Below are 12641 nucleotides of genomic sequence, written 5' to 3' on the forward strand. Positions count from 1 at the left end.
AATAAAAATAAAATAATTTAAAAATAAAAGATATAAAATAATTATTAACTTTATTAAAATTGAGAATATACAATTTGTATATTAAATGATCTAATTAAATAAGCAAAATAAAAAAGATATAATTTATTTATAATAATTCAATCATTATTCTTTTAGTCTGATGTTGCGACATTATCTGTATTTTTAATTAATTTATATTTCTACATTTTAGAATATAAAAAAACTCTTGTACTTACTGTATATATTGCTTGATCTGGATTAGGAAACATGGATGAATGAACCACTCGCCAACTTCTATCTGTAGCACCATCGAAGATAAGAATTCCTGAAAAAATATTAAAATTTTTATAAATTCTCTTTAAGAACTTCTAAAAAAAATTTTATATGTAATCTTTTACATAACACAATGAACAAAGAATTTCAATCTTTTACGTTAAAATTTATTAACGATTTTAATAATTCTAAAAAATATATAATAACTTTAAGGAATTAAATTTTAAACATATCACTCATTCTTCGGATCTATTTAAATAATATATTTTTTCATTTTTGAACTTAAAAGAATTTAACTTTTCTAACTTATATTGAGCGCGTTTATAAATCGATAAAGCTAGATGTGCTCGCCGAGCAATTAAACATGATTGGTTAGATCCACAGGTAATAACAGAATTGATAAGAACCAATCATGCTCATTCGCTTGGCAAGCATGCCTAGTCACTTTGTCAGCTTGAACTCGCCCACTCTCTTGAACTATACGTTGATAATAAAATTCAAAGTAAAATATTAGGTTGGTTAAAAAGTAATTACATTTTTTGCGATTACTAACGTATTCAAATTGTTTTAAATGATTTTTTCAACACTCGATTTCGTCTTAAGATTTTCATCAATCTTTTTGTGTCATTAAACACCGATTGGATTCGATCAATACCTTATTTTATCGTCATCAACTTCAATTGGACTTCCTGAGCGTGGTGCATCTTTAACATCAAAATCGCTAAATCGAAATTTAGCAAATCAATTCTGACATTGCCATAATTTTATGACATTTTCACTATACACATATAACTTTTTATACTTCTTATGCAGCATTCCTTGTTTTTTAGAAATAATACAGCAAAATATTCTTTTCAACTTTCCATTTTGAAATCGACGCCGAAACAATTGTTAACGAAATCATGTACTTTCTTTTTATAAAACAAGCTGTCAGCTGTGAAGTTACATAATAAATTTGCAGTTTTTCTTAAGGGAATCAATAAAAAATTATTATTAAATTTAAAATATATCACAAAATAATCTTAAAGTATTTTTAATTAATAACTCAACTAGAAATTGAAATATACCTGGACCGAGAGTGTCAGTCATGTAGAGAAATACGTCATCACAGGTTTTCGCCGAGACTTCGTCGACAACAACATTAGTCAGCAAAGAATCTGGTCTTAACACCTAAGAAAAATATAACAATGCTTGCTTAGAACAATTACTTTTACGTAATCCTATGCAAAAATGTCTGAAATACGATTTGTTTGTCAGGCTAGGCATCAGTGAATGATCATTGTTTCTGTGATGCTTATTTTTATCATCACATAAATTCTATCTTGCTACATAATGACATAAAATTGCATACAAAACCGGTTTTTGATTATTCTACAGTTGTAAATTAAATCGATTCTACTGAGAGATCACTTATAAACGATTTCTTCATTTAACATTCTCCTTTCATTTTTATTAATATATGTTTAATTTATAATATATGTTTAATTAATACATTTTTACATAGAAGGCAAAAACAATGTATTAGTGGTACAATGTATGTATTTTAATATCAATTAATGGAATAAATAACGTTTTCATTAAAAAAAATATTTTTTTTTAAGAGATAAACTTAATATTTTATAGTTTTATGAATGTTAATTATATAAATAAAAATTATATAAAATAATTATATAATGTTATAAATCCTTTCGTTTACGTCCGTAGATATATTTTTTTCAAAATTAATTTTACATTTCTATTTATTTGATTTTCGATGCAGATCACTTACGAGCTGGATCCTTCACTGATGCTATCCATTCTATTTATTTTATCGCAAAAGCATGTCGCTTTGCTCACCTCACGCGGAAAAGTGACGTGACGAATCACTTGATCAGTTTTTAAGTCGAAAACCACAACCTTCGGCGGGCAGACAGGCATGAAATCATCAATTGATGTCATAACACCGGCGTCAACGACCCATAGTCGGTCACATCTGTCCAGTCTGGTACGATATACCGAGATCAACCTAGTACAATTGATTTCTCCTCTTCCGGCACCATGCCAGTCCCACGAGGGATATGCTTGAAGCTTCGGATTGCTACCCAATGGTACGTTCCTAGGAAAGAAGCTCAGGGTGGCCGGCACACCAGAACGTAATCTAGGTGTGCTAACGAAAATTTTGTTCCAGGTTATCTCGATACCGGTCATTACTATATTTTCCGGTTGATATTGAAAATCGTTCGGTAGTGCAAACTCTAGCAACGACCATTGTGCCATAGTTTCTAGTGTTCCTGCCCTCATTCTGACATACAATAGCGACAGGATCGTCACGAAGGTCGTGTGCCTGAAAAAAATTAAGAAACCGAAACACACTTAATTAATTTAAATGAACAGTTATTTTTAAAATAGTTATATCAAAACATTGCACAAAAAGATATATGCCTTATTCCCGTTTCTATCAATATATAGATTAATTTTAATCTCAGTTCAATTAATTTTTTATCTTTTTTTAATTAATAGAATTAAAAAAGATGAAGTGTTAATGTAGTTGAACCGAGATTAAACCGAAATTAGTCTACATTGGTAGAAACAGACGTTAGTTATAATTCAATATCTTTTTTCTGAAGAAAATTGATATTATCAAATTGTCCTTTGAAATTCTTTTAACAAGCAAGAGGTACAAAGTTTCGGCGTGCTAAATTTATTTGTAAGAATAAGTATAATATGAAAATAAACACAAGACTTTGATCATTCTGCCTGTATACAGAATTAAATTATTTTGTTTACTGTTTTCGTTACTCACCTCATGTTGCAAGGCTAAAAGCTAAAATACGATAGAATAGAAATAAAAGCTTCAACCGCACTGCTTCATGCACGAGAGATGAAGTGACAATATAATCGGATCAGATACAGCCACGACGCGGTACCAGCATCAACTGTCTCGGGAAATATGCACGGGTGTGTACCACAAGTTCTACCGACCGAATACCAACTGAACTAATTTTCTAACATCGACTTGTTAGAACTTGTTGGGTCCTTAAGAGACAGGACAACACAACTTGAATGCATTGTATAACGTGAGACGTATACTTTTACTCGTACGCACAATCATATAGTCTATCGAGGAGCAACGCCTACACCGATTAAGACTTCCCATTCCAGGACTTCGAAGTTTGAAGCAAATCGTCAGTTCGTGCAAATCTCTTCTTACAAGGCAGTGAAGAAAGTGGTTTGTGATTGACTTGCTCCTCGACACATCCTCTCGTATTTCCCTAATTTCCGTAAATCAAAAGTTAATGCTTTCATTGATACCATAGAAATTTGAAAATTTTTCGTAAATTCGATGCGATAAGCTTGATAAAGATTTCATCGGATCCGATAATAGCTTCATGATTATAAGACATAATTTCACGTGTTACTTTTAACTCCAAAGATATATTGGTTCTAATTATAATTTGCTACGTGCTAAAAATTAAAATGTTAAACATGTTGACAGATAAGAAGTTTAGAATTTTTCACATTTCACTAAAAAAGAGCTGTACACTTCTAACATAGTGCATACACGAAGGAGCTTCACTCGCTTGTGACGGAACATGCGATATAAAGTATCGATGATCGGCTTTACCACTAGTAAGTCTCTGTGTGATATTACGAAACATTAAAAAAAATGGTGTACAAAATTGCACTTGATCATGCTATGGAATTATAACGGTTATGTAGATGTCCTTGGTTGGTCTCGATCGAAAGTGCCCGGAACTAAAGCCGCGCCCATTATAACAGATATAATTTACGTTTCGGATATATGTATATCTGCGACAAGGGAGCAAAAGACAAATGATCTTGATTGTGACCATTGTTCGTAATTTTTTCACCCTGATTTATTTATGTCGTTCTCTTCGCGACGAGAATGTGCATATTTAAAGTGGCTTGAATTTACAAGCGAAATTTTTGAAACTTTTTGGTGATAACATATAGAAATGATCAAATCGTAAAATCGATTGGAGAATGCATTTCACTAGGAATTTCTCTTCTCTCCGTGGCAAGCATTTCATATATTTTTTTAAAAATCGAGATTATATACGAAATTCATCTTTTTACAAACCGCAATATGTTTTTTCACTTTTTTTTTTAGTGAGTTTCGCAAGTTTCTGTATACAGCGTATACTGATATCCGGATATCAAGCTTCATATCTTGCCAATAAATCACTTTCTCTCTGTTAACAGAGAACTCTTGAGCATGCATACCTGCCTTGCCTATTCTTTGTACTCTTAAGTCTTTCGTATATCTCAAATACTTAAGACTCAAACTACCGTATATATTTCATGAGAATAGATTTATAATCTCTCAGAATATCTAATATCCGAGGTACGAATTCTTCCGCAATATGCTAAAAAGGTTTCTCAAAATTGCAATATTGCAAGATATTCGCAGTTCTATAGATAATATAGAATTCTCTTAAAATACTATATAGTTTATATAGTATTTATTTATATATTTTATTTATATAAGTATTACAAAAATTCTTTATTTTTAACATAAGCTTCTTTCGATAAAATAATTTTAAGATTAAGGATGCGCTGATATTCTTCTTTTTTTCTTTTCTCCTTTTTACTTCAACTTGAATTTATTACAGTATTATGACTGATAAAAAAATTGATTAAACGTGATCTTTTTGCAACAAAGCTCGTAATTGTTAACAATCGTAACTGGATATTATTCAACGCTGTATCGAAAGGCTGGGAATTAAAACGAGGTGGACGGAATGATACGGTAGTGTTCGATTACCGAGTATAAAGTTTGCAATGTGTCTCGTTAGAAACCGAGTATTTCGTTGTTGCTCAATACTTCGCATGGAACACTATGGGAAATACCATAGGAACGATCACGATTGCCCACCGTTCCCACGACGAAACGGAAACAGCTCGTTATTGATCCGCAATGTCAGCTTGAACAAGCAAATTCTTATCGTGGGGATAAGAACCAGTAAAATATTTTTTAAAGACCATTTACGAGTAGTTGTTGACAGGTATAACGTCGCACCACATGCCCATAAATTATATAATTATATAACGCAAAACGGAAATGACAAGCGAAAGGAAATTTGTCCTAATAGCATAATTTAATTTCGGACAAATCTGATTTGAAATATTTATAATTTTATTTTAATTTCACGATTCTATTAAAATTTTGATTATATAAATGATTGTACAGGTAATGACAATAAAATTATATATATATCAATTGTATATATCGAATATGTAATCATTCCGAATTTATCTGCGAGTCTTAATCTTTTATTTAATAAAAATATAAAAAATCAGATAAGAATTTAAAATTAATAAAATTTTTTTCACCGATTCAAATTTCCCACATCAATATCGAGACATCTAATTTTAAATAACACATTTCATATTACTGTAGTAGACTGACACGTATTTGTAAGAAATGTTAACATGATTATATTTAACTAGATGCCATCAATATATATAATTACAGTTTGCGGGAACGTATGATTAGAATGTATTTACGACCAAGATTTTAACTTTTTTACCGATCGTAATAAAATTAATTGCATGTACTTGGTTCTTTGAATGCGAACTTGCATCTAAGGAATAAATAGTTCGAGAAACGCTACGTGAACAGTTCTCCTCCTTTCATTCTGTAATAGCATTTACGATATTTTTTTCATCGTTTAAAGCTCAAGGAGCGTTTGCGCCATCAGCTGATCAGCAATTAATTGAAAATCTAATTTCAACTATCTCAAGAATTGACACACTTTCTGTGTAACATCGTTTGAATTGACACTTTCGTGTAATATCGTTTACATAATTAATATGCTATAATATGTTCATTAATGATTAATTACGATTCATACTGGTCAAATTATAAACAGTTTATAATAAAATTCAGTTTGACGGAATTATAATTCTTTCGAAATAAATTACGATGGAGGCGTGGAAACTTCAAGAGTATTATCAAATTACGATAGAGTTGTAGTTCAGTCAAAGGATTATCAAAGCAAAGATCAGATGACACACAATTAAAAAATTTAAAAAATCACCTAATTCGTAATCGGATACAGTTGGAGTTTTATAGCAGCGTATCGTGTAAAATCAAGAAGAAAATCTGATCTGAGTATCAAGTTTCATTGAAAGTTCTGATATATCACATAGCTTCTGATGCTGTAGGCAAAAAAGGAAAAAAGAAACGGAAGTTATAAAAAAATATTCATTCGTCATTCGATGTAAAAAAAAATATTGGTAAATTCGATACAGGAATTCGAAAGGAAAACAGATGCGTTAAGAATCAAATATACTCTTCCTTTGTGTAAACTATTAATTTATACCGAGCACGTGCGTTACTCACAAAGGAAAACTAAAAGTGGAGAATAGGTAGAAGAGGAATTAATTGTAAATTGCATATAAGTGCAGAACGCGATGTGATTAACTTTTTCACGCGTAGTGCACAATTCGTCGGCGTTTCTTTTTTTCTCCTTTCAAGCAAATGAAACTTGTTGCATGTAAGCCAGAGGCATACGATGCAATTTCTCGTGTTAAATCGCATGCGATCTAGTAAATGATTCTAGGAATTCTCTCTCTCTCTCTTTCTCTCTCTCTCTCTCTCTCTCTCTCTCTCTCTCTCTCTCTCTGTGCCCTGAAGTTGGGATTCCTATCCGTGTATTATCTATGTATCATTTTATCCTTGTTATTCATTGAATGTTAAACGAGAATAAAATGATACGTGAAGAGCACTTGGATGGAAATCTGAACATATATTGTATAATTATAATAATTTACTAAATCGCATGCAATTCAGCACAAAACATCATATCATATGCCTTTGGCTAAATTTTATAATTCTGATCTAGGAAGTGAAGATAAAGCGACCTTTAAAAAAAATATATAAAGTTCTAGATTAAAGTTAGAAAATATTCTCGACAAATTTGCAAAAAAATACTTGAATTATTTAATTAAAAGCGGTGGATCAATTTGCGTGAATCGCAATGCGTAATTAATCAGAGAGGATTAGTGCGCAAAAAATTAATTTAATATCGGATCAAAGACTTAAACTGAGAGTAAATTAGAAACGCACGTTGCGTAGGAGAGAAAATTAAAAAATGCTGAATTTTTATAATACGTTTATTTCTGCATCCGAAATGTCAGCAATTGACATTTTGCTTACTGTCGGAGTTTTCGCATCGTCAGTTGCAAAGAATGTATTGCAGCCAATATAATTTTTGTCGAATTTCGATGCTACAGACACACGTATATATATATATACACACACAGATAAACACATACACGTACACAAGAGTGATCTTTACGCTACACACTTATGGCAATGAAAGACGATTGGCGTAAGGTACATATTATTCCGCATCTATAACATGAAAAGGTAATCTCATTGAATTATAATGTTATTCGGTCTCCCAACTGGGCACGCCGGGGACCGAGAAACCTGTTGCTGTTATCAACCCGTTCTCCTATTCCTTCTCCTCAATCTTCTCTTCTTCACAATCTCGGCGAGAACATCTCGCTCTACATCAGAATCAAAGCATGATTGGCTCCGCAGCCGACGGTACCCTGCATGTAATCCGGGAAGTTGCTCTCAAGAACGCGCATCTGTCCTCTCCTGTAATCGGGTACGATGTGAGTAGGCAGGGAGCCTTCGTAGCTGTTCTCGTAGACGGGCTGGAAGTTGGCGGCTATGAAGGGCGTGATGCTGTCCCATCTGTAGACCTCGCCGTTGCCTACGTATCGGAAGAAGATAGCACTACCGTTGTCTGTGCCCAGAATGACTATCTTCTGCGGTTTCACTCCAAGATCTTGTATCCTGCCTTGGGCATTGCCACTTCGGAGATGATCCGTTCGGATGCTGAACACGCGGCTGCTACCCAAATACGTAAAGAGCAGGCAAGTACTACCGTCATTGTGACGCACCAGAGCGAGATAGAGCACGTCTCGGCGGTCGCAGTTCAGAGTCACCGCTTGAGGAAGTACGACGCGGTATCCACGACCAGAGGTCACGTCGTATACCAGGATCGCTCGCGAGGCTGCGTCGGACACATAGATGAAGACGCGGCCGTCTGGATTGTAGTCCGCCACAACGTACTGAAGTCGGGACGCGGAGTTCGTCAGCCCGGACAGATCGATTGTTTTCAGGACCTGAAAAAAAGGGATCCATTGCGTTCAATATTACATAATACATCGAAGAATCAATTTAATTTTTAAGAAGAAAGAAAATTTGAGAATTATAATATCCTAAATACCAATTAATAATATCAACTAATAATATTAACTAATAATATCAATGTAATTTTATACTCAACAATGTAATTATATAATATATGTTATATTACATTTATTATTATATACATATGTTGAGTGAAAATTAAAATCTTGATATTTTATGTTACTGTTGATGTTTATTGTTGGGTATTGTTTATTCTATTGTTAAAAATAATTTAAAATCGATTGATAAAATCGTGCTAGAAAATGCGTCATTCTCTTTGGTAAATTTAAGTAAATAATTTGCAATTATAATTGTATCACAATCATATGAGAAATAGTTTTTTAATCGAAAATTATGCGTGGCTTGTTTGATAGAGAAAACGATTAAAAAAAATTCTCTTGCACAATTTCTTGCGAAAAAAAGAAAAGTGATATAGATTAATAACATGAACGCGTACGGAAACGGTATGAGTAACAAAAAATTATATTACAAACGAATGAAATAATTTTTTTATTTCTTTATCAAAAAATAAATGGACGCTTTAAATAAATGCAAATAAACATTTAATATTATACATTTAAAGCATTTTTGTGCTTTTATAATAAAAAAAGTAGAAAAATTCTAAAAATATCTCTTTCACATAAAATCAAAATTTCTATAAGAAGAGAATAAGACGCGCCCTTTTACATTGCGAGTTTCAGAAATGAATTGTCTCACCTTGCCAGTTTTTACATTTAGGGCGACAACCTTCGGTGGGCATTTGCGCTCCGGTTGCTCAAGAGAGTTTATGACACCAGTGTCCAGTACCCACAGGACTTCCTGGGGATCCAAAAAGAGGTCTACGACATTTTGTAGAGCTGAGCATGTACCTTCTTCCTGGAGCGACCAACAAGGGAAGGCCCAGAGGGAGGCCTGACAATTCTTATCTTTCAAGGAGACTCTCGCTAAGGTCACTGGCACGCCAGGCTTATATCTGGAGAAACATTTCGAATAAATGTTAGTATGTTCTAAGACATTATTGACCTCTTAGTCTTATCTCATATTATTATCAGAAAATATTAAACATAAGATTCTTGCGGCAATCTCATATTTAAAAAAAAACATTCAAGTTCTTTTGATGTTCTGTTTAATCTTCTTTCTTAAAATTATATTATTTTATTAGTACGTACAAATTGTCACAAATAAAAATTTTTTATTTCACGAAATAAATATCTCAATTGCCAAGAGGAATTGCATGGATATTTTACACTTTACAGTTGATTTGTTATATTTGATACATAAAAAATAAATTGATAAAAATAAATTGATATGCCTTAAATTTGTTTATTAATCAGCAGTAATTATACAAATAACACTACTTACTGATATTGATCATTAACCCGCTAATATCGCGTGTTAACCCTGTAAAATCGCTGACAATCAGTAAGATTAATGATCGTGCACGCATAATGGAAAGGAAGTATAATGAAGATATTGCGATTAAACGCTTTTATCGTTGAGCGAAGCGCATTTCATTGTGTTTATAGCAGTAAATACCAAACGCCCTTCGTGAAATGAGGCAGATACAATCGCCGATCAATAATGTCGCAACATTATTACACACATGTGAACATTCTCATTACACGATTTATAATCATGACAAGGTCTGCAACCGTGTGTCTTTCGATTACCATATCAGAAAAAAAACCCCATTATTTTCTGACGGGTAATCCCCCGTAGATATCTCGGTAAGATGATTTTATTTTTCCGCGTTGGAACTGCGATTACGATCGCGTCTTGCAATCTCAGTTCACTTCCAGCTCATGCCTCGTTAATTTCTGCTAAGATTGATACTGCAATGTATCGATCGCTACTGACGTAACGTGCGATTTGCAAATAGCGTTCTTTTCTTCTGCGATTTCTCTCCTTTTAAATGATCGGTAAACTTGCCAAAGAATGCGATTGCCCTTTTACCCTGGTTTTTGTTGCAATTGGAGAGGATCGATCTTGTTTACGAATTGAAAGTACAAATGAAATCGGATACTTCTTTCTACAAACTTTTTCATAAAGGAAAATTTAACCTTGCGATAATTTATACAAATAATACGACATGTTACTTTTTTGTAAGACTCTTTTTTCAATTTTTCCCTTTATTAAATACGTTTATATATAAAATAAAATTTGAATAGCGCAAGAAATATTTCTTCCATGTTTTTTAAAAAGCTATATTTCATTAGAAAACATCAATATTAATCTGCAAGATTATAAATCGTTGTGAAAATAAATTTTTTGCTAATAAAGATAACGTTTACAACCTTTTTTTTTTTTTTCAAAGAACGACTCAATAAAACTTCAGACAGATTTTGACGTATATAGAAATCTGAATAGAATAGTGCATTACTGTGATATAATTTATATTATACATATATTGCAATATAAAAAATGTATTTCTATTCCCTAATGTTCTTTAAGATAATCTCCTTGTATTTTTTTAATAAAAGATTAATAAAAAACATATAAAAGTATTCAAAATGTGCAAAAAAATATTAAATGTTTTATTGCAGATTATTGTAACTACATTATAAATTGTATATCTCATACCTAGGTAAAGCAAGGATGGCATCATCCTTGTAGATCGCAACCCTGGTGGCGAGGATGTTCTTCGAGATGTAACGACCATTATTCTTGAATATGCTCTTCGTGGCCACGCAAGGCCATTCGAAGGTACCACCGGTCCACAGAATGTTCTTGTCGCATTTTTTTTCGATAATAGGCTCGTCAGCACCAACGACAGCGACGACGGCGACGACGAACGTCACCGCTCGTGCGAAAAGCATCCTTATTTTTTGTGAATTTCCCCCTTCGAATATCCGACCGTCTCGACCGCGTCTCTTTTGCTGATCGAATCAAATCGTAAACTGTAAAACCCTCTGGATTACGCCAATTTTATAATCCTGTCACATCGGGACGAGATATTACGTAACATCTTTGTTTAAAAAATATTTAGTCGCGCAGCGAGTCGAAATGAACACGTTCATTAAAGCAGTTCCGCACAAATTGCTATTTAATGTTGATCAAAAATACCAAATGCTTATTCTATAAATATGTACAACGAATTTATTATAAATAAAAGGTTATTATTATTATAAATAATAAGTTGATTAAGATTGTGCAATGAGTTAATTAACAATTATTTCTTTTAATGCTTAATTACTTCGGAACACTAGAATATGCTCTTTCTTCGTTAAGTGAAAATAATAAAAATAAAAAAATTTAAATAATGTCAAAGAGGAATTTCACATTATAAATGTTATAATTCTAAAAATACAAACAAAAAGAAAATACTGAGAAAATTAATTCACTAATTTACTAATTCATTTATTTACAAATATAAAAGAATATAAAAGATATGAAAAATTTCAAGTCACATTTCTTTATACTTTTAATTCGAAAATAATAGTACAAGTAACATATAGAATAATTTTATTTAAATAAATGAAATAAAAATAAAATAAATAATATATGTAAAAAGTTTAATTATAACAGAGTACAAGTACGAAATATAATTCTATTTATATTAATTCCTAAATTACAAAATATAATTACAAAAAGTTACAAAATTTAAAAGTTACAAAGTTTAAAAATAGATAAGAATAAAGAAAACAATAAATTAAACAATTATATTAGATAATTGTATAATTAACGTTTCTTTAGGAGCGGAAGTGTAATAAATTATTAATAAAACAAAGAGATAATTTCCTTGTGCATTGTATTTCCTGATTTATTACATTTAATGTATGCTGCTTTTTGTGTCTTCCTGAAATTGTCGTTATTTATAAATAAATTAAAAAATGCATATCATGAAATATTTCCTCTTTACGAATTCATCAAACTTGAGCAAGAAAATCGTTGCAAAATATTGGGTAGAAGGAAACAGTAGTATACGGTAAAAATGTAAACGATTTCAGTTGATTCACAACGTATATATAAGTATAAAGCTGTATAAATGATTCACATATTCAAAAATTTTCGCCCTCATTGTACGAGAAACCTTGTAAGTTTTCACATCTTTTTCACCGCATTAACAACTATTTTATATTGTTACTTCGCTTAGAGAGCTATTGATCTAACTTTGTCTATTTTTTCAGTACTTATCTTTTTATAATATTACATATAT

At 31.7% G+C, this 12641-nt stretch overlaps 1 protein-coding gene across 1 annotated transcript in view; it reads right to left on the reverse strand.

The window, feature by feature from the left end:
- The window catches only part of LOC108693460, a 13314-nt gene extending 2013 nt beyond the window's left edge, over positions 1–11301 (reverse strand). Inside the window, exons 1-6 of the mRNA XM_018202422.1 lie at positions 11066–11301; positions 9203–9458; positions 7796–8418; positions 2110–2596; positions 1341–1443; positions 237–325 (exon numbers count right to left, since the gene is read on the reverse strand). Coding sequence (XP_018057911.1) covers positions 237–325; positions 1341–1443; positions 2110–2596; positions 7796–8418; positions 9203–9458; positions 11066–11301 — 1794 coding nt within the window. The remainder of the gene's footprint in view (positions 1–236; positions 326–1340; positions 1444–2109; positions 2597–7795; positions 8419–9202; positions 9459–11065) is intronic.
- Between the last annotated feature and the right edge of the window lie 1340 nt (positions 11302–12641).

This window comes from Atta colombica, unplaced genomic scaffold (assembly GCF_001594045.1).
Source record: "Atta colombica isolate Treedump-2 unplaced genomic scaffold, Acol1.0 scaffold9, whole genome shotgun sequence".
NCBI classification, from domain to species: domain Eukaryota; kingdom Metazoa; phylum Arthropoda; class Insecta; order Hymenoptera; family Formicidae; genus Atta; species Atta colombica.